This window comes from Loxodonta africana, chromosome 18 (assembly GCF_030014295.1).
Source record: "Loxodonta africana isolate mLoxAfr1 chromosome 18, mLoxAfr1.hap2, whole genome shotgun sequence".
NCBI lineage: Eukaryota > Metazoa > Chordata > Mammalia > Proboscidea > Elephantidae > Loxodonta > Loxodonta africana.
Genome location: NC_087359.1, coordinates 47,005,308 through 47,032,650, shown reverse-complemented (window position 1 = coordinate 47,032,650; position 27,343 = coordinate 47,005,308). Strand labels below are relative to the sequence as shown.

Sequence of the window (27,343 nt, the reverse complement as noted above, 5' to 3'; positions counted from 1 at the left end):
TCTGCACTAACAAAAACTGCTGCCTCCACCGTGATTTACATGCCTGCTTCTGAGTGGGCTTGGCAACTTCGCATCACAGATTTAGGTCCCTAATCATGCTTGATTTCCAGACCTTTCCATACAGGTTCCTCAGGCACACTGTGCCAGGGCTGGGAATGGCATCCTGGTTGGCTGGGGCAGGGGGACTGGATTTGGTTGAGATAAGAACAGAGTTTATGGTGAATATGGTTTCAGAAGACAGCTTTGAGAAGAGGGGGGTCCAGAAGAAACCCCTAGGGTATTTTGTTTTAATATTAAGGCCACGCAGTGTTACATAAAAGCAAATCTGCATCTCTGGTATAATTAATGAAAACATCAGTATGACATGGGGGTGAGGTGAATGAACTCCAGGGATTGGCAGTATTGACAATGTCATCAAGTCTCTCTGTTTCCCTCTGTTGGGCTGGTGCTTCTCCGGGGCTGGACAGAGTTTTAAGGGCCTGACATGAGTTCCCTGAGTGGGAACTGGGCTTCCTCTATCAGCCCAGAGTACTTCAAGGGTAGAAAATATATTTCCTCTCTCAGGCTAGAAGCTCCTGGTGACACTGGGGAGTCCTGCCTCTCTGTATCCCCCAAACTCTTCCGGTGGAACTCTGCATTAGTGTGCTAGGTTAACACCCTTGACAGTAGAGCCATGATGTTAGGGCAGTGATGTGGGGAGATGAGGGAAGCAGGGGCTGGAAGGGTGGGAGACCAGAGGGGCAGGATGTTGCCCCGTACAGACCACCCCCCCATTCAAGTTCTCAGGAATCCTTGGCAATATGTGTAGTGGTCGAGACTAGTGGCTCTGGGTTCAAATCCCAGGTTGTCCCCTTAGCATTCATGCCTCAGTTTTCCCATGTGCAAAATGGGAATACTAGCAGCTGCCTCACAGTGTTGTCAGGAGTTAGCTCACACAGAGTGTTTGGGATGGTGCCTGGCACACAGTAAGCTCTTGCTAACTGGTACCTCTCCTGTGCTGGCAAAGAACTGGCAGTTTAATTATTGCAGCTGGAGAGAGCAAAAAGAACCAACTCTCACCTTGGCGTGGTAGAGGTCTCCCCTGCCTGCCCTAATTTCCTAAAAACCACCCCTTCACCTGAACTCATCTCTTTGCCTCTGCCCCTCACTCTGTCTCCATCGGTTCTAGGTGCGACCCTCCGTGCAGCTGGTGCCAGGATGCCCCAGGGGTGTGGATGACCGGCTGTGCAGACCTCACTCGGCCCAGGCCTGGATGCCGTCGCCCAGAGAGGACCGCTCCTCAAGGGCAGCCTGTGGGCCCACACGTGTAGCCTCTTGAACGGATTCCCACCCAGCTGCCTCAGACGCCTGGGAGCTGCTGGAGGGAGTATCTGGAGCCTGCTGCTCAAGGGCCTGACAGTGGAGGGAGCCGGGGAAAGGGACCTCGCTGCTGGCTGGAAACATTTTCCCCAAGCGGCTCCGCAAAATGACCAGCCTGTTCCGCCGGAGCAGCAGCGGCGGTGGTGGGGGCGGCGGCGGGGGGGCGCGTGGCGGCGGGGGCACCGCTGGGGCCCCCACGGCACAGGAGCTCAACAACAGCCGGCCCCCCCGTCAGGTGCGCAGGCTCGAGTTCAACCAGGCCATGGACGACTTCAAGACCATGTTCCCCAACATGGACTACGACATCATCGAGTGCGTGCTGCGTGCCAACAGCGGCGCTGTGGACGCCACCATCGACCAACTGCTGCAGATGAACCTGGACGGGAGTGGTGGCAGCGTCTATGAGGACAGCTCAGATTCAGAGGACAGCATCCCCCCGGAGGTAGTTCGCCAGGCGCTGGAACAACCGTGTAGACCTCTTGGAGGACCTGGGTTATTCCCCTGCCTGGATTCTAACTAGCAAGCAACCTTATTTCTCTTAAGGAAACTTTACCCAAGCCAGTCAGTGGCCATACTGTATTGGCAGAAATCATGCATATATTCAACAAACACAGCACCTTCTTAGGGATATGCCAGGCACAGTGCTGTGGAAACCCTGGTGGTGTAGTGGTTAAGAGCTAAGGTTGCTAACTAAAATTTCGGCAGTTTGAATCCATCAGCTGCTCCTTGGAACCCCTCTAGGGCAGTTCTATTCTGTCATTTAGGGTTGCTGTAAGTCAGAATCGACTTGACGGCAACAGATTTGGTTTTGTTTTTTTTGGGTCCCATCCCATACTGAATCTCAGTTTCCAGGTCTGGAACCCTGTAACCTGTGTTTTTCAGGAAGGCTCTTTTTGAACCTGGCTATGGGTATGCACATTAGCTAAGTCTGACCAAGTTTCTCCCCTCACAGAGCTTACAGTCCAGTGAGGAACAGAGGCAAGACTCAGGCAGGGACAGCCGTGCATGGTAAGTGCGGTGATGGGTGAAGGAGAGGCAGCAGAGAAGAAGGGGAGGCTTCCCAGAGGGAGAGATGGCTCAGAGGAGACCCCAAGAAGAGCGAGGAGTGCAGGAGAGGATACGCAGGAAACAGGCCAGCTCACTGGAAGGCTAGGAGGCGGAGCATAGCATGACATGGTGAAGAAGTGGCAGCAGGTCCATCTTGTCAGGATCCTAGAGCGAGAGGAAACAGGGAGGTTTGAACCTTGCCACCGTCTGCCCCTTGTTCCACTGGCCTAGCTGATGAGAAAATGAGTGGGACTATATCCCTAAGGTGCTACTGAAAGGGATGTTGCGTCAGATGTGCCCCTTCAATCCTTATGACTGCAGAGTGATGGAGGTGGGAGTCAGTGATACTCAAGCAGTCCTGCACCCCTCTCTCCAGGGACATGGCTAGGGGAGAGGGGCCACCAATGCATCAAGGTTCACCTGCCGGGGGTGGGGAGGAGGTAGCTGTCCCTCCCCCATCCCTGTAATACCTGCAGTGCTGAGTACAGAAGGTATGACAAGGCACACAGAGTGTCTGTGAGAGGGTCACTGCCTTCGGGGTGCTTGGACATGCAACCATAGGCAAGATGGAAAGACCCAGCAGGTGGGATTTAACTCTGCTTTTTATTGAGTCCCATCCTGTGCTGGCCACTATCCTAAATGCTTTGCATATATTGGAGCCCTGGTGACTCAGTGGTTAAAGAGCTTGGCTGCTAACCAAAAGGTCAGCAGTTCGAATCCACCAGCCTCTCCTTGGAAACCCTAGGGGGCAGTTCTGCTCTGTCCTGTAGGGGACACTATGAGTGGGAACTGACTCGAAGGGAATGGGTTTGGTTTTTTGGTGGTGTCTAATTTCCAAAAACTTTGTGAGGTGGTATTATTATCATTTTCATTTACAGTGAGAAAACTGACACTCAGAGTCCTTCTCAGCACAGCCCTAGAGGTAGTCACTCTCCATCAGTCAGTCATCTGACAGGGCTGACTGCTCTCCCTCCTTTAGTGGGTGCTGCCTGGGACTTCTCTCTTCAGGTGGAGGTGAAGCTCTGTGAGGGCAGCGATGTCTGGCTTACCCCTCTGTTGCCTGCAGCACTCAAGGATGCTTCTGTACATAGCAGCAGGAAGTCAGGAGATGTTTGTTGAATGAATAAATGCTGCTGCTGTCTTTGCACAGCTTTCTACTGTCTCTTTCTCTGGGAGACTTCTCCTTTGACCTGCCAGGATGAGCCCACTGGAGGGAGTGTTGGAAAACCCAGATCCACTTTGGAAAAGAGGGGTAGGGCTGAGAGAGAGAGAGAGAGAGTGTGTGTGTGTGTGTGTGTGTGTGTTTGCAAATATATCCTTTAAGTGTGAGCTGGAAAGGTACAGGTCTTTGCAACCTTGGCCTTTTCTACAGTCTCCATTTATTCCAACAGTCTGGCAGGTAGAATAATGTTTCCTCCTTTGTCTGTGGCACCATCCCCCAGGAAGGCCTGCCATGTGTGTGCTTCTGTTTTTCTAAGAGTCTTGCTTTCTGGATTGCACCCCTCCCCTCCCTTGGCTGGTTCCCCAGCCCCCCACCTTTGGAGCTCTGCCTAGGCTCATTGGCTGGCAATTCCTGAGCCAGAGGAAAGTGCTCTGGAAAATTTGTGAGCGACAGCTGGAGTGACAATAACTGCTGACTGGAAAAAGTCCCCTCACTGGGGGCTGATGGATGGTGGTCTGGCCCGAGGGGTATCCTTGACATGGAGAAATATCTCCTGCCAGATAAATGGCCCAGGCCCTGCCCGCTAGAGCACCTGGCAGGCATCCATCACCCACACTGAGTTAAGCCAGGAGGCCGCAGGACCAAAAACTTCAGCACCTGTAGAACCAGAAGAACAACCGCACTGTGGCTGGTGAGGGTGGGGAGGCGGGGCAGGGGAGGCCAGAGATGTGGCTGGGGTTACTCTCCCTGGAGACGCGGGATCAGCCTTTCATTCCAGAGCGTGCCTGGCCCACCGCCTGCTGCCTTGGCGTTTCCCAGTCTGGTCCAGGAGCCTCTGCTGAACGTCTGGTTGCTGCAGCCCCAGGAGGCTGCACAGACGAGCTGGAGCAGCTAAGAGGGGAAAGGCCTTCTAGTGTGGCTGTGGAGGGGTGGAGGTCAGAGGAAACCCTTCAGCAGCTTTCTTCTGGGAACCAGTCCTGTTGAGCTCCTCTCCTCACCCATCTCCCTCAGACCAACCTCAGTGGGAACAGGCTAGGTCAGCCATGGAGAGAGGAGAGGGCAGTCTCCAGGAGTTGGCCCCCATGCCACAGCCTGAAACCTGTCCCTCAGAGCAGAGGGGGCCAGGAAGTGGGGAGTGTGCGCTGGGGGACACAGCAGCAACTTCTTGTGAGCCCCTCTCCTGTGCTGGCACTGTGCCAGACACCAGAGGCACATCACTTAACTGGAACAGCACTTCCAGCGGTCTCTCTCTGCCTGGTTTTCCTCCTGTGGAAATTTGGGGTAAGCAGAGCAATGGCCTGCAAACAGCCACATACTTCTTTTCCTGCAGAAGCATCTGTTTGAATACTTTCTGCCTCAAAGGAAGGAACGTTAGAGCATTCCAGGGCAGGAGGCCTCCTTAGGCTGGGCTGGCTGTGTGTGCACAGAGCATGGGCGTGTTTGTGTGTGGGGGGGGTGGTGTCCACAATTCTGTGTGCTCATCCATCCTCTCGTCAGGGAGGCCCTGTGCGTCCCTGTGTGCCTAGGCAGGGCTGGGCTCAGGACAGAGGTGTGCTGGCATAGCCTGTGCCAGCCCAGGCCTGCAGAGGTGGAACCAGAGATAGCTTTAGCAGTGACTTCTGCAGATGCACTTGGGATCCAAACGTGAGGCCTGGTGACTCTAGGGCTGCCTCGTAGCCTCTGAGCCCTTTGATCCTGAGGACCCTCTGAGGGCCCAGCCATGTTCTCTGGTTTTGGAGGCAATAGAAGCAGCTGTGGGGAGGGGATGAAAGGGGAGGAGCAAGGGGCTGCTTGGGGCATGTGGTATGAGGATCTCCTGGTCAGTGGCTGCTTCCTGCCCCAGGCTCCTCTGTGGACCTCTGGGGAAGGATCTAGGTCAGTCCAGGTAGCAAGAACACCTGCCTTTGCCCAGCCATTGGCCTCTCCCAACTCCCCTTCCTGGCTCTCAGATGAAGAGAGGAGTCGGGAGGGAGAGCAGACTTCCTGGGCATCCTCCTTGCCACTGCCTGCCCTGAAAATCCAACCTGGGTGTGCAGGCAGTGTGTCTGAAGGAGGGACCCTTGCTGGGGAGTCAGGGGACCATGGATCAAGTTGAAGACCTGATTTTAAAAACAGGGTATGGCTTTTGCCATGTCACTCAGTTTCTTTATCTGTAAAATGGGTATAATGATCCATATCCTGCCTCACCGGGTTGTTTGAGGCTAAGGTGAGATGATACATGTGGAAGTACTTTGAGAGAGGGTTTGAATGCGGTTTCTTTAAAACAAACAAAAACCTAAGTAAAGTTATTTATTAAAAAATAACACGCATATAGAAGAGTATACAAATCCGAAGGGTGCCGCATAGTGATTGTTCACAGAGTGAACGCAGCCACGTTACCAGCACCCAGATCAAGAAGCAACATCATGAGAACCTGGAGTCCCCCTTGTACCTCTTCCCGTCCTTACCCAGCCCCACAAAGGTCCCCACTGCTCCCACTTCTGTTGTGTGTATTTGTTACTTGTTTTGCCTGTTTGAACCTCACTTAGATGGATAATGCTGCTCTGAGCATTCTTTTGGGGATATGTACTTTCATGTCTGCTGAGTATGTTGGAAGTTAAGGGAGGGTCACAGGTAGCCATGTGTTTAGCTTTAGCAAATATGCCCACACAGTTTCCCAGAATGGTGGTTGTATCAGTTTACACTGCCACCAGTACGTGCACAAGAGTTCCCTTGCTATACACCCTTGCCCATACTCAGTATTATCTGAACGTTCTTTAAATTCAAGGAACTATTGTTAATATTTTTTGTTGTCTTCTGATTTAGATCTTGGAAAGGACTTTAGAGCCTGATAGCTCTGATGAAGAGCCCCCGCCAGTGTACTCCCCACCAGCCTACCATATGCACATGTTCGACAGGTCTTACCCTCTGGCTCCCCCTACTCCACCTCCAAGGTGAGAATTCATCTCGTCTCAGAGCACAGGGTGGTGGGGAAGGGGATCTGGGGCAGCGTAAGTACAAACGCAGCTGGGAACTTGGCTGGACCCCACAGTATGCTATTCCACCAAAAACAGGCCTCTACCGAAGCAAGAGACATTTCAGCTAGACACCAAAGAGAACTTTCAGAATGTAAGGATTACAAGAGCAAACATTTACTAAATTCCTACTGTGGGCTAAGTGCTGTGCTGAACACCATACGTGACAGTTAAATAAGGCTCAGGCTCTGCTTTCTGGGAACTTTTGTCAAGTGAGATGTCAGAGCGGGAATGACAAAAGCATGGAATGTATACTGACGTTTTCCTTCTCAAGCCCATGGCAGATATTATTAATTGATCACTGAGCTCTTTCCTGCTGAGTCAAGGTGAGACCTCAGAATCCTTCTCAATACAGCACTCCCAGACATACATCAGCAATCAATGGAATAGAAATCTGTTGGCCATATCGCGTTAGGGATGTTGTGGGAGATTTTTAAGCAGTGGGAAGAAGTTTCTTTTTCTGGGATGGTTTGATAACTGGAGGCAGGAGAGAAGTCTAGTAGGTCCCTGGAGACTCTGTAATTTGGAAGATTAAAATGAAACTGGCTACCAACAGTGTCTCAGGGGTCTCTGAGGTGGCTTGTTTTTCTGGACTCCGTGTTTATGGTGGAGCCCAGGGATTGCCTCTTGGTCCTAGAGCCGCTGTTCCTTAGAATGACTCAGGCCTGGGGTGGTGAAGATTGAGAAAAGATGACAGGACAGGGGACTTCCCTTAGTGAATCCTCCCATCTGGGGCTCTCGGGAGCCCCAGAGCGGTGGTGGTGGTGAACTCTTGTTATCATACAGGTATAGGTAGTAATAACAGCTACCATTTACTCAACACCCTTCCAATTCCAGAAACTGACAAGGTTCTTTACCTTACCATCGACTTGGAACCATCTAACAACCTGTGAGGTAGGCACTGTTGTCATCATCACTATCTTACAGATGAGGAAACTGAGCTTCAGAGAGATTTCATAACATCCCCAGGCCTACACAGTTACTGTGGCTAGTGCCCTTGGCTGCTGTGTCCTGTCACCTCCCTAATGAGAAAATTCTCTGTGATTGCAGCCTGGGGAACTGAGAGAGTGCTAAGAAAGTTCAGGGGGAGGGGGAGCAGTGTTTTCCATCAGGTTTTGAACATAGCCAGGGTCCCTCCTTTATCATAAGCAGTACCAGGAGATGGCAGGCTATACCAGGGTGGGAGCGGGGAGGAAGTGGGTAGGTCTGGGTGAGGCTTTGGCAGGTCTTGCAGCCTGGGATTAAATGGTTTTCCTTTGACTTTTCTCTTAACATCCTAAGATACTTTTGCAAAGGATTCAGTTTTTGTAAGGCAGAGTGATTCTATCTGTTTTTCAGAAGGGCAAACTGAGGCCATAAGAGAGAATCCCAGGGTAAACCTGGTGTGGATGCCCTGGTCACGTCCTCCCTTCCCTACTCTGGCTTGGTACTCGGCCTGCTGTGAATAGGGTAGGGCTGGGGGGCCCGGGGCAGTGCAACCCAGTGAGGGGAGCCCGAGCGGTAGGAGACAGGCAGACCTTAGCACCAGACTTAGGTTCAGAAGGCCCCATTCAGACCCTGTGGACTTCAGACAAGTTCCTGCCCTTGCCTGAGCCTCAGGGGCCTGACCGTAGAAATGGCTTTGCTGGGCTGGGGGTGGATGCAGGGAAGGGAACATGAGTTTTGAAGTCAGACAGGGGCTGCCCTCTCCACCTCCCTTAGCTGCCTAACTTCTGATTCTCCAGGGGCCTCTGCTGGTGGCCTTTGGCTCATTACTTAACCTTCTTAACTCCTGTGGAACAGGAGTAATAGCATTGTGGTAAATATTGAATGAGATGTCTTGTGTGGAGGACTTAGCACAGTGCCATTGTGGACCAGACCCGCAGTCAGTGCTTACTGCTCCTTCTTGCCCCCTCGCTGGACTGGCTGGACTCTGAGTTCATCTCTAACATTGAACATTGAGACCAAGAGTGAGGCTTTCCCTGGAGGCCAGTGTCTAGAAGAGGCAGGGCAAGCCCTTGTGCACATGTCCCTCTGCCCCAGGATGGTCCAGCAAGGCCCAGATCTCCCCCTAGGCCATCTCCCCCAGCCTCATTCAGTCCCTCCATGCACAACATTTATTTCCATCATGTATTGAGTCACCTGCAATATGCAGTTGCTGAATAAGTGTGTGATGCAAAGATGAATACAGCACTGCCTTGTTCCCCAAGGAGATCAGAGTCTGGGGGGCGGGGGAAGGGGGAGGCACACAGACATGGGGGTGGGGGTTAGGAAAGGCTGCCTGCAGGTCCTGATGTCCCAGCCGTGACCTGAAGAACATACCGAGGTTAGTCTGGTGAAGCAGAGAACAGGAGGACATTCCAGGAAAAGGGAACAGCATGTGCAAAGGCCTGGAGGCCAGAAAGAAGGAGTCATTGGGGAACTCCAGGAAGGGTGGAATGGCTGGGGGGAGGCTGCTCATGGGGAGGGGAAGGGAGAGGAGGCTTGTGGGCCCTTGGAGGAGCTTCAGCTTTATCCTGGGGGCAGTGGGGAGCCACCGAAGGTATTTAAACTGGAGAGTGAGGTGATCAGGTTAACATTTTAGGAAACTCCCTCTGGCTGCTGAGTGGGGTGGTATAGGGTTGGGGGCAGTGGTAGGAATAGCCTGGTCCCCTTCTGCCACCCCCAGTCACTGAGGTGCTTATGTGACTGCAGAAGGGCAGAGTTGGGAAGCTTGGGCAGTGTCCTGCTAGGCACTGGGAACAATCCCAGGTGAGCATGCCAGGAGTGCCCAGAGCTTTGCACACTTTGCCTGTGTGCCCCAGGTCAGGGCCTGGCCCCACCTTGGCCTCAACGTCTACTTTTTACCAAAAGCCCTGCCTGGAAGGTCTGCCTCTGAAACCTTTCTCAGGTCTGAAGTTCTGTGGGTAAACTTGGGGGGGAGGGAGGTAAAATGGGGGTCCAAGTTGTAGTTTCAAGGTCCAGGGGCAGCAACTCAGAGCCAGGAGATCCTCCCTGCCCAGTATCCCTCCTTCCCCTCCCCCAACCTGTCCTTCCTTCTGTTGGCCTGAATGAAACCCAAAGAGACCCCTCCTTCCAGGCCGCCTGCTGTTTTTCCGTCGAAATTACAGCCTTGGAAGTTTTTTATTTGCCTCTCAGCTCATTTCTGACATTCCTTTCTGACCACAATGGAGTTGCCAGAGCTGCCTGTGCTCAGGGCCCCCCGGCTCGCTTGTACAGCTGCAGACTGACCTCATCTCTGCTGCTGCCAAGGGGCCAAGAAGGGCTCCTGGGCCTGTCTTCCTCCAGGATCACAGCCAAGCCACCAGGGGACTTGGGCTGAGGACCCGGGAAGCCTCCTGTTCCCATGCTGTTCTCTTGGTAGACAAAGTGGCTCCAAGCCCATTGCCATAGAGTGGATTCTGACTCAGCAACCCTATGTAGGGTTTCTAAGGCTGTAAAGCTTTACAGAAGCAGACTGCCACATCTTTCTCCCATGGAGCGACTAGTGGGTTCGAACTGCTGACCGTTTGGTTAGCAGCAAGTACTTAACCACTCCGCTACCAGGGACAAAGTGACCAAAAAAACCAAACCCATTGCCAACCAGTCGATTCCGACTTATAGTGACCCCATAGGACAGAGTAGAACTGCCGTACAGGGTTTCTAAGGAGCTGTTGGTGGATTTGAACTGCCGACCTTTTGGTTAGCAGCCAAATTCTTAACCACTGCCCCACCAGGGCTCCAGACAGAGTGGCTAGAGGCGGCCAAATGCAACTCCATAGTCTCTCCCTGGCTGCCTTCCCAGTGTGGTTGATTGGAGGTGAGCACCCATGTCCCCGCTGAAGACACTAGGCCCAAGGAAGAATGGTGACGCTGGAGAGGACTTCTCCTTGCTGTAGCCAGAGGTGGCCTGCGGGTCTTTGAGAGATGGGGCGTCATCTCCCCCGCCTCTGGGGTCCTGGGGGAAAAAAACGAGCCCTCCAACAGTGACAGAAGGCGGCATGGTGCTACAGAAAGACATCTGGCCTAGGAGTGGGAAATCAGGTTGGAGTGGGAGCTCTGCCGCTCCCGTCTGCAGGGCGAGGGCGGAGGAGGCCTGCGGTACTGGGGTTCCCCTGGCTCCAGCCTGCGCAGAGCCGATCTCCTACCGAGCACTTAGCAGCTTGTTATCCCGTCTGCTGCCGCCCGCCCCTCCCCCTCGCCCCCGCCCGGGCCACCAGCCTAAAATAGAAAAGGAAAGGAAGTTATTTCCACAGTCAGCGGCAGCCCGGAAAAGCTCCCCTCCAGTGAGGGGGCGGGCGGGATTCCTGGAGCTGGAGACCAAATCAAAGCCAGGCCCAGAGCGGGAGCGGCCCCACCGCCGAGGGCCTCGGCTGCCTCTGTGTGTCATTTCCCTGATTCAGCAGAACACGTGTCCTGCGGTTGCCACGCTGCAGGCTGCCCAGGCCCTGTGGGGAGCCCTTGGCCGGCCAGGCTGCCCTGGAGGGCAGGGCGGAGACCTGGGGGTCAGGGAGGGTGTATGCCACCCAGCCAGTTCCTCTCCTCCCGGGGCTGCGCTGTGACCTCCGCAGAGGCGGCCTACTGCAGGTCACCTTGCCAATGAAGAGCAGCACCTCAGTGCCCCTTGTCAAAGAAATCGGAACGAGAACCCTTTCCGCTGTCACGTCTCCCTATGACTTTTAAGAATCAAGTTCAGTCTCGTGAGGGGCTCCCGAGGACCTTGGGAGGGAGATGACAATTTCTAGATGAGGGAAGCAGCCCCAGAGGGGAGAAGGGTCTCTCACCCAAGACCACTCTGCTGGCTGTGGCTGAACTAGAACTGAAACCCAGAGCTGCTCTACTCTCCCAGTGGACTTCCTTGGTGCCAGTAACCTCTGGAAGATCCAAGTGTCCCTATCTCCCACACCTCCCCCTCTGCAGCTCCAGCAAACCAACATGCTGGCAGGCTGGGCTCTTGGTGGTTTATGCATCCATTCATTTGGCCCACACCTGTCACTCAGCAGCCACGAGCTAGATGCTAGGGACATGAACAGAGGATATGCTCCTTGCTGTCCTTAGAAGATGTTCATAAACATCTAACTCAAAATCCACAACCTCCGCATTGGCCCACGAATGGAGTTCTCTAGACCTAGAGACCTGGGCTGAGAAATGGGAGAGCAGTGAGTCCAAGCCAGAATAGAAGAGCTGAGCCTGGGAGTTGTCAGAGGCCTGTTTAGGAAGAGTTTCCCACAGTGAGAGGAAGTGCTAGGCCTTTGCCCTGGAGGCAGTGGGGGCGGGGAAAGTTTCTGAGCAGCAGCTCAAACGGAGCGGGATGCCATCTGCCTTAGGACCTGGCATGATGGGCTGGGAGACCTGTGTTGCGGCCTGACTGCTCCTTCTTCGTCACTGCCCCCCACCCCCCAGGATTGATGTGAGCCCCAGCCCCCCTTCAAGCCAGAGGCGCTATCGGAACTGGAACCCACCACTGCTGGGCAACCTACCTGATGACTTTCTCCGCATCCTGCCCCAGCAGCTGGACAGCATACAGGTAATGGGGACTGTTCCCCACCTTCCCCACTCACCTGCCAGTCCCTCATCTCTGTTTTGCCATCTGAGGCCAATGCAATTTGTGCCAGCCAGTTGCACTTCCTGATTTTGAAGCCCAGGCTGAGCTATATCTGTTGCCCTGTGTTTGTAGGGAAAGAACAGTGAACTGAAAACCTCACTTCCTGGCTGGGGCTGGTTTCTTGTTCCACCTAGAGAAGGTGACAGCTCTGAGGGGTCTCTAGTTGCAGCCACCACCCCAGGCTAGAAGGGGAGAGGCATAGGGTAGCCAGTGGCAGAAGGGCACCTCCTTTCCCTCCCCCCGGAAAGGCATAGGCAGCTTCTCCCCAGATGTTGGCATGTCTTAAGGTGCCCCGGCGGGGGGGAGGGTGTGTTTCACCAAGAGGCAGCTGGTGCAAGGAATCCACCTGTAGGCTATTGAGCAGTTTGCAAATAACTTTTCAGAACTAGTCAGAGTGTAGATGAAGGGATGCAGTGGTCCAAGGTGAGGAGGAAAATGGTTTGTAAGCCCTGGCTGCTTCCTCAGTAGAGACTCTGACCCTTTATATTGGGTTTTGGTTGATGACTAGGTCCCAGTAGGAGATGCAGGCCCCAGGGCGGGGGTGGCGGGATCCTGGGAAGGGACTTGTGTACACCCCGATGTGCATAAATGTTTGTGCAACTTGTGCCCAAGCCTGCTTTCTTCCTTAGGGTAACCCCGGGGGCCCCAAGCCCATGAGCGGCGAGGGAGGCCCTCCCCTCGCAGGGGCTGGAGTGGGGACCCGAGACCAGGACAGCCGCTGGAAGCAGTACCTGGAGGACGAGAGGATCGCACTCTTCCTACAGAACGAGGAGTTCATGAAGGAGCTGCAGCGCAACCGTGACTTCCTTCTCGCCCTGGAGAGAGGTGGTGCATCCTCTATGACGCTGTAGCCGCTTCTTCAGGGCTGCGGGAGGGTGTTGATGTTGGTTTTAGCCTGAGGGCTCAGGAGAGGCCAAGGGTGCCAGCCACTCTGTCCTGACAAGACATACCCTGCACCAAGTCATCCTTGTGGGAGCCCTGGAATTCTGCTAAGGGGGGCATGGTTCACCAGCCACTGCTTCTTCCTCCCCAGGGACTCAGGAGAAGAGGGCTGCACCTCCTTTGCCTTCTCCTTCCCTTCTGCACATTTGTTCTGTGCCAGGCACTGGCCTTGGCCCTGGGTTAAGAGAGCACTGCTTCTCCTTGCAGAGCGCCAGCCACCAGGGCAGACATGATGTATCTGGAGCTCCGGGGACAGAGTCACTGGGGCCACGGGTGCCAGAGGGAATGGGCTCCCCGAGTAGAGCAGGGGCTCTTGAGTTTTTAGGTATTTGGTTGTCTTTGGGCCAGAGACTCTACTCCCCAGCCTGGCTGCCTTTCAGGATGGGTGTGTGCTTGGAGGTGGGGTACAGGGAGAGGGCTCTGGGAGGTCTGTCTGGAGCTGTGAGGGTCAGTGTGAGAGTGTGTATGTCACCGTAACTGTGTGTGTCATTAGGGAGGAACAAGGTGTGCGGGGAGAATGCTGGGCAAAAGGGAGGAGGTCCAGGGCTGGTCCCGGCTCTGCAGCAAGGGCCTTTCCTTTTAAATGATGGATCTCTCAGAGTCCTTCTAATTCTGACATTCTAACCTTCCAGAAGTTTGTCAGGGCAATAGTTTCTGTGTTACCTCTGGTTCTTTGAGAATCAGATGGGGGTGTATGCGTGCATGTTTTGGGGGTGCACTTGTTTGTGATTCTGGGGATTTGGTCTCCAACCACCTCCTGATTCTCAGCCCAGTGTACCCCTGAGAGCCCAGGAGCTAACTTGTCTGACTGGTATATGGTCCTTTTCCAGATCGATTGAAATATGAGTCCCAGAAATCCAAATCCAGCAGCGTGGTTGTCGGGAACGACTTTGGCTCTCCTTCCCCTGCCCCAGGTAACCTTGCCTTCTTGGGAGAGGCTTCACACAGACATCCAGAAGGGCCTAGGGGCTTGAGGCACACCTACCCTTTGCACATTTGGAGCTTGGGGTCGGGTGAGGATTGGGGGGAACCCTTTTCTACCCTAAAATAGACTGTGGGTGAGGGCTGGAGGGGAGGGCTCTGTCCCACCTCTACACTTACCCTGGAGTAAGGCAGATGGCCCCTCCTCAGCAGCCCTGAGTTTAAGCTTCCTCAGCACTGCTGGGCTTTATGAGCCCACAGATGCCATCAGCTAGCACAGGTTGGCTGAACTCCTTAGAGATACCAGTGCTCCACATAATGTCCCATGGAGGGGGCAGGGGCACAGAGTACAGAGAGACTGAAAGGTGTGGTCTCCACCCTGGGGGAGCTTCTGGTCTTTTGGGGACTGCAGGAGGCACACATCCAAGAAGCAGGTACAGCAAACCAGCAAAGCTGAGCAAACACTTGTTAATTATAGTTAATGCATGAAGAGGAAGGGCAGGATTAATTTGGAAAGGGATTGTTCATTCATTCATCCAGTAACTGGGAGTCTCTCCATGTGCCCCGCCCTAGGTATTGAAGGGAGAGAATTGTGAGTTTTGGGTATACAGTGGTGAGAGGCAGGAGCCCTAACCAACTGGGTGAGATTCGGGGGTGGCCACGGTGCTGTGGGGATGCAGTGTACGAGAGGATCGAGTTGGAGCTGAGGACATGGGACAGAGAGGCCCAGGAGGCCCAGCCCCACACTGGACACCCGGACTCTGCAGCTGTATGTGTGCATTGTGACCCCTGGTCAGTTCCCCCACTCCCCAGCTGCCTGCTTCAGGGAAAGGCTTACCAGCTTTTGCCTGGAAGGGACTTTTCATCCTGCAGCGGGATGGGGGCAGGTGGGGGAGCAGAAGGATGGGGAGCTCAGCTGATCCCAGCTCATTGAGAGAAAATCCTGAGGAACTGATTTCCTAAGCAACAGGCAGGAGCTTAGCCCCCACCCCCACCCCGGACAGGCATCTGGGAGTTTTAACAAGAGCCTTTTGTCCTTGATACCCGCATTAGCTGAAATGGATCAAAACGACTCAAAGGGGACTTAGCAGGCAAGGTGACTCAGGATGAGCCGAATTGCAGGAGGGAGAGCAGGGGCTTCCGTGGGGCAGTGAGAGCACCCAAGTGGGTGCTGAGTGAGTGAGGAGATTCGGGGCGGTGGCTGGGTTGTGACTTTTGACTAGTCCCATTCTCCTTCCTACTCCTTGTCTAAGGAGTCAGGAACTCTGTCTGGGAGGGAGAGACTGACCCTGGAAGGAAGGAGAAGGAAGTCCGCACTGGGGAACTGCTCTGTGCCAGGCACTCCCATTGCCTTATTCGACCCTCACAACCATGCAGCACGCATAGGCCGGGGTGTGCTGGCGATAGTGTAACTGCTGGCTCTGGGTGTGGGGAAGCCCTGGTTTATGGGGTTTGGTGATTTTCTTGTGTAAATACACCCCCCAAGAGTGATTTCAAGCTACCTTCGTGATGTCACTGGAGTGGAGATGGGCAGAGAAGCGGCCACTCTCAGCAAGCACACAGCAGACCACAGGACTGCCCTGTTTTCACAGACAACTACATCAGGCTCCGAAGGGGAAATAAGTGCTCCTAGAGCTCCCCACCCCTACCCCGAGTTCCCTTCTTGCTCTAAGTGCCCTTCTGGTTAGGCGAAGAAGCCTTTCTTTGCTTCCTTCCTCAAATGGAAGGAAAGGTCTGATTTAGTCCCCTTGGGGGATGGCCCTGGGTCCCCTCCCCCGCTTGGCAGTGCTCTCCCTCTCCAGCCTGCCGTCAGAGACCCAAGCTCCCCTGATCTCAGCAGTGTCTCCCCTTCCAGGAACCAGTGAAGCCAACCCTGCTGTGTCTGAAGATGCCTTATTCAGGGACAAGTTGAAACACATGGGAAAATGTGAGTCCAGTCTCATGTCCCCTTCCCCAGCTCTTCTAAGACCAGGCCTGTGGCCTTGGGAGGGAGCGAGCCACCCAGAATTTTAAATGCAGCTGACTCTTGGTGATCTGAGGTGACATGTTAGTCACAGGCCGGCTCCCTCAGGTTCCTACCTCCCTTCCCTCTACAGCTGAGTCTGGATACAAATTAAGTTTTAAATCCTTCTGAGCCAGCTGTCTGCAGAAAAATAGTGTGCCGCACACTCCACCCCACCTTTGAATGTTCACGTCTTCTGTGGCTTGAGGAGGTTAGGCCGGGTCTGACTGTGAGGAGGCTCTTGCTAAGCCCACTTTCTGCTGAGGCAGGTGGCCTGTGGGGTTGGTGACCTCCCCCGATAAAGTCCTTCTAGCCTTGCACATACCCGACCCTTAGTTTCCAGCGTCCCCTGCCCCCACACACACCAACACACAACCATGTGTGAATGAAACTGTAGTTCCTCTAGGCTCCATTTCAAGGCGATTCCGGTTAGTCAAGGAAATCTCAGAACCTACTCTGAAGGTGGTATGGGGAGGGGTGGGGGAGGTGGCGACGGAAGAGAAAGCCAAGATGCGTCGCTGTCTGTCTTCGTTTGGGAAAGAATGCCTGGATCTTGGGCTGCCTCAGTCCTGGGACCAGCTCCAGGTGGCCTCTACTGCCCCTGTCGGTGGAGACTGGATGGCAGCCTTGTGCCTGTAGCCCAGCGTCCTCCATTCCTGCCTCTCCTCCTTGCTGGGTCCCACACTGGCCTGTCTTACCTGCACCCACCTGGGTAGCCCCATCCTGTTCCATCCTCCCTTAGACCTGGGGTGTCCCCACCTGATGCTCTGGACACTGAGAAAACAGCTCATGGGTCTGTCTGCCCTCAGCCACCCGGAGGAAGCTGTTTGAACTCGCCCGGGCCTTCTCGGAGAAGACCAAGATGAGGAAGTCGAAGAGGAAACACTTGTTGAAGCATCATTCATATCCTTTCCAGCCTGGGGCTGGTGGGGGTGGTGGACGCTAAGGGTACCGACACCCCTTTCTGTACTCCTTCCGTAGGTTCTGAAGTTGTCCCACAGCTTTTCCTTTTTTTTTTCAATTGTCCTGGGTAGTTTGTGTCTTTGAGAGAAAAATCGTTTTTTTCATTGAAATCACACCCTTCCCCTAATTTCTCTAGTTGAAGTGATACGCGTCCTCCCACCTCCTCTCTTGAGGCACACTGGACCCGCCTTCTCACTTTCAGTTCTTTGAGTAGAAATAAGGTTTTCCACATTGCTATCCAAACTCCCATCCATGCTTTCCAAACAGGGCCCAGGACATTAGAAGCTTAACAGTCAAAGGGGAGAAGGGAGAAAGTGTCTTCCCCATCCCAAAATAGGATGGGGGTGAGAGCGGTCAGGGGCTGTTCAGCTGACCCCAGTGAACGCTGTCTAAATTCCAGGCTCCGTGGAGCCTGGGGTGGGGAGCGGAGAGGCTGCTGTGGTGGAAGCCTCCTGAGCTTGGAGCAGGTGGGGTAGGGGTGGGTGGCAGGTGGGACTGTGAGGACTATGGCAGGACCCACCCATCCCATCAGTTTTCCTGAATGGTCTGGCAGGCTGGGGGCTGCGGCGTCCACAGCCAATCTCCTGGATGACATGGAGGGTCACGCTTATGGTGAGGCCAGGGGCAGGGGGAGGGGGGATTTGAACTCCAACCTGCCTATGCGTGGTGGCCCTTTGAGAGGAGGTTCTGGGTGGCCCATGAGTGAATCCACCAATGGAGAGGAGGGAGCACTCAACCTGGGGGACACATCAAGGGTTCGTGAGCAGGTGACCCAGAGAAATGGATCCTCCCCACCTGGTCTATACTGTCTCCCTTCCTTCCTCCAACCCCTGATAGGGGGCCCCAGGGCATCTCCACATAGATCGCCATCTGTAGACGAAGTGCCAGGTATTGTTTCTGGGTAGTACGTTTTGGGTCCCAAGGGGGCAGACAGGCCTAGTCATGTGGACAGGGCCCCAACTTGAAAACCAAGCACTGGGCGGATTTTGGCTCTGGATCCAGAGGCTTTTTAACTTTGACCTAATCCCTCCCCAAAGGCCAGAGGACCCCTCCTTAAACCCTGCCAGGCCTACAGCTGAACCCTGATACTCACCCCATAGAGCAGAGGAACCCTTTGGTGGACAGGAGACATCCAGAAATGGTCTAGAAGGGACTTGGGGATCATCTGGATAGGCCAACTTTACCATCTCATATTACAGTGAGCAAACAGAGGCCCAAAGAGATAGAAGAAACTTTCCACAGTCTCAGAGCTCCATGATGGAGCCAGGCCAGCACCAGGTGTCCTCACCCCCACTGTGCCCTGCTGCCTCTCCCAGCAGACCTACCATTGCCAATGTGGTGGTCAGTCTGTGCCCTCTGAAGCCAAGGGGGTAGGAAGTTGGGCCAGCACTCCTGCTTGGTCTGGGGGACATGCCTGAGCCAGGCCCTGCAGGGCAGAGGTTGAGGCAGCTTCCCTCCGTTTTTCAGATGAAGACTTCCGGGGAAGGCAGCAGGAGGTGCCCAAGGTGGAGGAAGCCCTAAGAGAAGGACAGTAAGAGGTGAGCTCTGACACCCTGCTGCCCAGGGACTGCCCCACCCACACTCAGGTGTCTTCCCAGGGGTCCAGGAGTTGGGGCTCAGGCAGCTGGGCAGCGCAGGTCCTGGGTCTCTCCTTGAAGTTGTGGTCACAGGGGACATGGGCTTCTGCATGGGAATTAGTCCTTGCATTTCTTCTTTTTTAATGTATTCTTTTGACAAAAGATAATCACACACCTGCTTATGCCAGATGCATTCTGGAGCAGTGTTCTTGACCTTGGAATAGTTTACAGCCCAGTTGAGAAGGCAGTCCAGGACACATAGCACCAAGAGGATGATTTAAGAAAACCTGAGGTGGCCTCAACGCAGTCATGTACACACACATACATGCACGCTCGCATGCACGCACACACACACACCTCTCTGGTTCCCAGCTTGGGTTGGATGGTCTGGAACCGGCCACAGCCGGATGAGGACACGGCCCCTCCGCAGGGGCTGTATCTGGCTGGAGCCCCAGGTCCCAGGCAGGCTGCTTTTCATCCCCTCCCTGTGCATCCCTCTGGGAGAGAAATGGGGAATGCCAAGGCCTCCCCTAGGACTCTTCCAGCCCTCCCCCTACCGCAGTCAGGAAGCTTCCTGTCTGCCCTTCTCCAGCACTGTCCCCACCCCAGGAGTCAGAATCCATGAGACTTTCTGGAGCTGATGGTGTAGCAGGGATGGCCGTGTTTCAGACTATAGAGAAATGCCTGCTGCTGCCCCCAGGAGATTTGCAGTGGAGGTGAGATAAACTAGGGCACAAAGGGAACAAGTACATACAAGTGCCTCTTGCCCTCATGTCACTTCTAGTCTACTCCCTCACTACAGCCCTCACCGGGCGCTTCCAGACCTCTTCATTCTCCTCAGGCCTTGCTTGCCCACGGAGCTGCACCCCACTTCCCACTGCCCCGGAATGCCAGGGGAAATGCTTCCACTCCCACTCAATGTTGCTGCCACAGGTCCCTAGGGAAGATGTGTCCTGTCTAAAGCCACCCCTCTATTGGGACCTGGTTCATCATTTCTTTTTCTTCTGAGTGTTCCAGCTGCCCCCTTTCTGGCTCCTTCCTCAAGCCTACATCCTCCTCCTCCTCATCTTAAAAAACAGGTCCTTGATTCCAAATCCTCAATGTTTGCCTTTATCACCTGACTTAAAAAATTAGAACACCGAACTCTTCGCCCACTTCAGGCTGGCAGCCCTCCCACCACCCGTGGATTGACTCAGGAAGGCCACCTGGCAGGGCCAGGGTCTTCTCCTATCCTGGCATCCTTCTGGTGATGGCCATCATCTTCCCTGAAACTGCCCATCCTTGGTTCCTGTGACCAGGGTATACTGGATCTCCTTTCTTTCTGCTGTTATTTCTCCCTGTGCCTTCTCCCACCCTCTAAAAACCAGCTGTCTCCACTGTTCTGCCCCGACCCCCTTCAAGTCTTCTCACTCCCCACTCTCTTTGGGCACCATGCCCCTCTTTACAGCATCACTAATACTTCTGTACAGTTGGCCCCCAAATCTGCATCTCCATCTCCATCTCAGTCACCCCCAGATCTGCTCCACACCCCAAGCTGCACCTCGTGATTATCTTTCCAGCCCTGGGAGTTAACTCCCTGAAAGCCAGTCTCTCCTGAATTTCCCATCTCGTATCTCCTCCTTATTCCTCCATTACCATCCTGGTAGACACTCATCGTCTAGTGAAGAGCTGCTGGTCTCTTCACTGCCACCCTTTGTTCATCCCATCACCAAATCACCACTTTAGTCCCATTTCTCTGTTGCTCTTTCAGTGGGGCTTCCTGAGTAGAGTCTTCTGAATCCCTCAGTTTGGTGTTTGGGGCCCCCAAATTCTGGCCCCAATCTGCTTTTCTGCCCCCCAGGTCCTCTTGGTCAAGCCATCTGAGCTCCTGCTGTGTCATTGGGTGGGCCAGGCATTTCCCACCCCTAAGCCCTGGTCGTGCATCAGCTTCCACCTGAATTCCATTCCCCCACCTCATCTCTGCCAGAATCCCTGCTACTCTACAAGTGGAACATTTTCAGCAGCTTCGATGGGTGGGATGACCCCAGCCGGAGTCCCAAGACTGCCATAAAGTCCCCGGAAAAGGCAGAGGGCTACTGTCTTTGGTAGCTTTTGCCCAAGACCATCTCTCCATGAACCAGTGACCAGGAAAGACCATTGGGCTCCTTTGAAAAAAACTTATATCCCTTTCCTCCGCAGATGCCAGCATCCTCGCTGGAGATGATCTGTCCCGGTGGGAGCAGCCGGAGAGCAAAGCCAGCCTCCAGCTGAAGGGCCCAGCTGCAGCCGGACAGATGGTGCTTGATTGAGTCTTGAGGCCCAGTGACTCTGCCGCCACAGTTCAGCCCACCACTGCCACTACCACTTTCCAGGGGCGTAGAACTTCGGAGCCGCCCCGCTGTGATTGGAGGGAGGACCTGGGGCCCCCTAGAGGCAGCAGCCAATCACAGCCCCTTTTGTAGCCAGGCTGTTCTATGGGCAAGGAATGGAAATACAGGAACCACCCTCTGTCTTTTAAAAAAATCCAGAAAGCAGGCAAAGGTTGGAGTGTGAAAGGGCAGGGTGATCCTACCAGAGGCTCTTTGACCCGGAGATGGAGCCCCAGTCTCCCTCCCTTTCACGTCTCCCCAACAGGGCTGCGGGTACCCCCTGGCCCCCCACCCCTCCCCAACCCCCTTCTGGGCACCTTGTGCCCTTCCTTTCCGTGGCCTTCTGAACCCCAGCCTTTCCCGGGGGCTGCCGAACCATCTGCACAGTCCCAGCACGGAGCGCTGTGAGGAAGAGCCCTGGGCAGTCGAGCGCTAGGAGTGACGGGTAGGGGGTCGGGGGACGAATCGCCGAGAGGTGACTGCTCTGCCTGGGCCATCCAACTGCCACTGTTAGAGACCGGCACGGCCCCAGCTGCCTCTTTTTCATCCGGCAGGGATGGGCAGGGTGGCGCCCCGGGGCTGGAGGACTTCGGCTAGGCACGGGTAGTCTTTAGCATGTTAAAAGACAAAAGCCAATGATCGGTGGGACCCTGGAGTCATGCAACAGGTTCTGACTCTCAGCTGGCCCCAAGACCTGCTGTACCCTAAGGGTCGGCAGCGGGGGGCTCTGGAGAGACCCACTCGGGGTGAGTGCAGGTCTGAAGACAAAGCCAAGCCGCTGCCGGCCTGGGTTGGGAGGCCTAGGGCAGAGGGGCTTGCCGGGTGTCCCTTGAACAAGAACGTGAACGGAGGAGGAAAACACCGATTCTATGGTCGCTTACCCGGCACCTACCACTGCCGATGGGGGGGAGGCTGTTACGGCCTCTGGCCCCTCCCCGCCTGCCACCTCGAGATGGGGACCCGCTGACCTCGCCCGAGAGCCGGGAAGCCCGGGGGCGTCCCAGGTCGGCGGCAGACGCGAGACCGCGGGCGTACCGCATCCCGCCTGCCCTAGTTCCGGGTGAAGCCCCTGGCCCGACTCCAGACCACGGGCTTCCCCGTCTCGGGCCCCGCGGCAGACTCGGGAGGGTCCGGAACACGCCACCGCGGAGCGTGACCAAGTTTGAAAGCGCGCGGGCCGGGCCCTGCGCTGCTCCGCGGCCGGCTTGTGCCCTGGAGCGAGGAGAGGCTCGCCAGCCCGAGCTCCAGACAGGCTCTGACTCGCGGGGAGCTGGGGCGGGGGGTACGGGAGGAGCTCTGCGCTCTGGCGCATGGCGGGGAAGTCCCAGTCGCCGCGTTCTGTGTGTGTGTGTTTCTTCTCTCCTATGTGTGGGTTTTTTCTTGGAGCTGTTTCATAGGAATTCCTGTAATAAAGACTTGGTGTTCTCTTGGTGCTCTTATGTGGCCGGCGACGTGGGCTGGACTCCCTCTGCGCCCCACCCCACCTCCCCGGCCGCCGCAGTGTTTGGCCTTTGGAGCCACGGGCCTCCCACCTCACCCGCCCCCATTAACCCGCAGCGCGTCTAAGGCCCAAAGGACGCAGCCTTCTACCCACATTACTCAGGACGTGACACCTGCTGCCAGAACCACAACCTTGCTGACCCGCTGGCTTGGCTTGGCGCTGTCGCCTTCCTGTTTGCTCGGGGAAAGTAATCCGCTCGCAGATAGGCAAGGGAAACGCCACTGGGAAGGCCAGACTGTTACCAAAGCTGCAGACAGGTCACCTCCCTAAATAGCAAGCTTCTGGGTTAACGGTGTGACCCGGAGGCCCGCCAGGCTGCGCAATCTCAGACTTCAAAGGGACTGCAGAGAACCTGCAGTTCAAAACCTCTAGCTTCCCCCATATCCCAGCGCAGCAGGGCTGCCTCCCACGCCGGGGAGCTCACTACCACGAGAGGTAGTTGATCCCATTTCCAAATGGTGGTTCTCAAGGTTAAAAAGTTCTGCCTGTGTTGAGCCCAAAATCCTCCTGTGGCTTCCACACACCGCATCTTCTTGCTGGGGTCACCCAGGCTGAGACTCCCATCACCCTCATAATGCCTTCTTTCAGCTCAGTCTGTCTCCTCCCAGGCAAATGACTCTTGTTCCTCTGGCTTTTTTTTTCCCTCCAGAGAGGATTCCCACACATCATGGTCTGGCCCCACCTCCAACCAGATTCAGGTAGACTTGTACAGTGGCATAGCAGGGCCAGCCTGCGATGCCCCAGGTGTGCTGTCTGGAGCTGGCCAAAGGACAAACTCACCCCGACCAGACTCTGCGCATTAATACTGATAGCTATGCGCCACTGTGGCACAACGGTTAAGTGCTCGGCTCTTAACCTGAAAGGTTGGCAGTCTGAACCCATCCAACAGCTCCATGGAAGAAAGACCTGGCGATCTGCTTCTGTAAAAACTACAGCCAAAGAAACCCTGTGGGGCGGTTCTCCTCTCACATGGAATCCCAATGAGTTCAGAATCGACTCCACAATACCCAACAAAAACAAAACAAAACAAAAACCCATTGCTCATGAGTCTAACTCATGAGGACCCTATCGGACAGAGGAGACCAGGCCCATAGAGTTTTTGAAGAGCCCGTGGTGGGTTGCGAAATGCTGACCTTTTGGTTAGCAGCTGTAGCACTAAACCACTACACCACCAAGGTCTCCAAACAACAATGGGCCAGTGTAATTCCCAGAGCACAGCACCAGCACCACCTGGGAACCTGTTTGAAATGCAAATTCAGAACTCCACCCCAGACCTACTGAATTAGAAACCCTAGGGGTGAGGCCCCCAGCCTGTAATTCTGATGCACAGGAAAATTTGAAAGCCGTGGTATGTACTAAGCCAGTAAAATTACCTAAGTAGCTTTAAAAAAAAAAAAAATCTGATAATCAGTACACCACAGGCCGATTAATCGACACTAATTTTTTTATGGGGTGAGGCCCTGGCATCAGTATTTCCTAAAGCTCCCCCACGTATTTCAAATTTGTAATCAAATTTGTTTGGGGACCAGGGCACTAGGCAGTGTTAGGTGTTTCATATTAGCTCAATTAATTTTGCCAATAATGGCTACTTTATAAATGATGAAGTGATGATTCAAAGAAGTTAACGTAACTTGCTCAAGATCACAGAGTTAGCAAGGTGTGAAGCCAGAAGGTTGGCCTAGGGTTGCCTAGGATGGAACCAAAACCTGTGTTCCATCCTCTGCACCCTTTGCTGTTCAAAGTGTGCCAGATACACCAGAGCACTGGCGTCACCTGGGAGCGTATTAGAAACACTCATTACCGGGCCTCATGCCACACCTACTAAGTCTGATACTGGGACATATGTTTAACAAACCCTCCAGGTGACTCCGATACACGCTTAAGTTTGAAAACCACAGCTCTGCGCCCTTGCTACTTCAAAGTTTGGTCCGTGGACCAAGACCATCGGTATCCTCTGGGAGCTTGCTAGAACACAGAATTGTAGGCTCTACTCCAGGTCCACTGAGTCAAAATGTGAGTTTATACAAGCTCCCCACATGACTTCTGTACACCAACTCTGACAAACACTGCTCAGCACATTGGTTCTCCAACTGCTGCACACTGAATTCATTTCTGATGCTTGGGTCCCACTCACAGAGATTGATATAATTGGTTTGGGACTTGGCCTGGGAATCAGATTTTAGATACATCCCAGGTGATTTTAACATGGATGTAGTTTGAGACCCATACAGCCTTTTGCTCATTAGTATAGACGAGATTGAGGTGGTTGTAACCACAAAGATTGAGAGAAGAAAGAAAAGATGACTCAGACCAATAGGAGTGCTGAAGATAAAGGCCCTGCTTGATGATGAGCCCCTGATCCCCGGTGAAACAGTGTGTCTAGGACCCCGGAGGGTGACAGGCTGGATCTGATGGCCACCCTGGGGTGGTTACCTACCTTCACACTTCCCGCTCATCTGCAAATGTTGGGCTCCTGGCTCCACGTGGTGACATTTGTGGATTTATCTTCTACAAAAGTGCTGGTCCAGCCAGTGCCCCTCACCCTCTGTATGCTCAGCTCAGCCCCAATTTGAAAGGTGATCATGGACCGGGAAAATGCTGTGCCCTGAAGAACTGGGCTGGTTATATTCATGCTGAGGCTTCAACCTTCCCTCTGTTCTCTTATCAGACCCAGAGTTGGGGGTGGGAAGCAGGGCAGGAAGGATGGACAGGAGGAGAATTTGGCCTAAGGAAGGGAGAAAGCAAAGTGTGGGATGCTGAGGATGATGGCAGCTCTTTACTGAGTGTTTACCAGTGTGGTGGTGGCGTTATGAGCTGCCATTGAGTTGGCCCCGACTGGGTGACCCTGTGCACCACGGAACGAAACGCTGCCGAGTCTTGCACCATCCCCATGATTGATTGTGGACTGGACAATGTTCCATTGTGATCCATAGGGTTTTCATTGGCTGATTTTTGGACATAGATCACCAGGCCTTTCTTCCTAGTCTGTTTTAGTCTGGAAGCTCCCTCAAGACCTGTTCAGCATCATAGCAACATTATTTTACATGATCCTCACAAAAATTATATAAAAGCAGTACTAGTGCTCCCATTTCACAGATCGGCAAACTGAGGCACAGAGATGTTAAAGTCCTTACTCAACATCACCCTCATTAAAAAAAAATCCGACTCAGAGCGACCCTATAAGACAGAGTAGAACTGCCCCATAGAGTTTCCAAGGAGTGCCTGGCGGTTTCAAACTGCCGACCCTTTGGTTAGCAGCCGTAGCACTTAACCATTACACCACCAGGGTTTCCAACACCCTCATTAAGTGGTACTATATACCTGGATTTGAACCCAGGCAGCTGAGCATCAGAGCCAGGACCTAACCACTAAGCTATATATTGGAAAAGGGGCAAGTGGAAAGACCTAGGACCCCTGATTAGGTGCAATCTGTGGAGCACAGAAAGGTCCACCTGCTCCAAAACAGCCCTAAAGTGACCTGTAGTCCAACACTATGCCTACAACTCCCTATTAGCATTCTTTATCTGGATTTAAAAACAATCTCTTAGCATTCCCATTAAAAGGCAAATATGCTGCCCAGAGAGAAGCACATGAACTCATTTTACCCATTATCGAAGCACAGATTCATTTGTTGGATTAGCCAGCAGAGCCAGCTGGAGGACGAGTTGGGAAATTTCTGGGGATGGAGGTCTGAGGGGGGCTGTGTGAATCTACTGCCACCTGGTGGCCATCTTGCAGAAGTGGCGGTCGCTTGCTGCTAAGAGGCCGAACTCCGTTTCCCAGAAGGAGGCTGTGAGCACCTGGGCGCCTTAGGCCACAGAGACCTGCACCTGGTCAAATATTTTGTAAAATTTGCAAAAAAAAAAAAAAAAAAAAGATTTGTATCCTTTTTTCTTAAAGGGTCACTAAGTTTATACAAACTTCAGACCCCATGAAACCAGCATCTACCCTGCCTGGAAAGCAGAGGCCTGGGGTTGAGTCTCATTTCCTGAGGGCAACCCAATTGCCATCAAGTCAATTCCAATTCACAGCAACCCTAAAGGACAGAGTAGAACTGCCCCATAGAGTTTCCAAGGAGCACCTGGTGGATTCGAACTGCTGCCCTTTTAGTTAGCAGCTGTAGCACTTAACCACTACACCACCAGGGTTTCCTTCCTGAGAGTAAAGAGTCACAATACTTTATCAGGTCAGAGAATTATTCCAGGGACTCTGGAGTGACAAGTTGTGGAGCTCAGTACAAACTCAGCACAAGTCTGCCTTGCTCTGACCTTGCTATCCAAAGTGTGGTCTGTGGCACCCTGACAGGGAATACAACAGAGAGCCCCTGGTGGAGCGGGAGAAAAGTGGGGTGTTGAACTCAAATTCTAGTAAAAAGACCAGACTTAATGGTCTGACTGAGGCTGGACGGACCCCAAAAGACATGGCCCCTGGACTCTGTTAACCCAGAACTAAAACCACTCCTGAAGCCAACTCTTCAAAGATTAGACTGAACTGTAAGAGATAAAATGATACTCGTGAAGAGTGTGCTTCTTAGTTCAAGCAGATACACAAGACTAAATGGGGAGCTTCTGTTCAGAGGTGAGATGAAAAGGCAGAAAGGGACAGGAGCTGGTTGAATGGACATGGGAAATCGGGGGTGAAAAGGAGGAATGGGTGGTCACATTACAGGGATAGCATCTAGGGTCACATAATAATCTGTGTATAAATTTTTGTATGAGAAACTAACTTGAGCCGTAAACTTTGACCTAAAGCACAATAAATAGATAAATAAGCTTTTTTAAAAAAACAACAAAGTATGGTCTGTGGGTAGGATGACCGTCCTGGTTTATCCGGGACTGAGTGGTTTCCTAGGCTATGAATGTTTCAGTGCTAGAACTGGGAAGATCCTGGGCAAACTCAGATGAGAGGGTTACCCTCTGTGCAGACTGGTACAATGGCATCACC

At 53.7% G+C, this 27,343-nt stretch overlaps 1 protein-coding gene across 2 annotated transcripts in view; it reads left to right on the top strand.

Annotated features, from left to right (window-relative positions):
• The window catches only part of CUEDC1 (CUE domain containing 1), a 97,174-nt gene extending 71,248 nt beyond the window's left edge, over positions 1–25,926 (top strand). For both annotated transcript variants that reach the window (XM_064271286.1, XM_064271287.1), the window contains exons 3-12: positions 1,169–1,801; positions 6,374–6,501; positions 11,944–12,067; positions 12,775–12,970; positions 13,918–14,001; positions 15,864–15,935; positions 16,820–16,913; positions 17,527–17,585; positions 18,441–18,511; positions 20,729–25,926. In XM_064271286.1, coding sequence (XP_064127356.1) covers positions 1,466–1,801; positions 6,374–6,501; positions 11,944–12,067; positions 12,775–12,970; positions 13,918–14,001; positions 15,864–15,935; positions 16,820–16,913; positions 17,527–17,585; positions 18,441–18,508 — 1,161 coding nt within the window. In that variant the 5' untranslated portion in view covers positions 1,169–1,465 and the 3' untranslated portion in view covers positions 18,509–18,511; positions 20,729–25,926. The remainder of the gene's footprint in view (positions 1–1,168; positions 1,802–6,373; positions 6,502–11,943; positions 12,068–12,774; positions 12,971–13,917; positions 14,002–15,863; positions 15,936–16,819; positions 16,914–17,526; positions 17,586–18,440; positions 18,512–20,728) is intronic.
• The last annotated feature ends 1,417 nt before the right edge of the window (positions 25,927–27,343 follow it).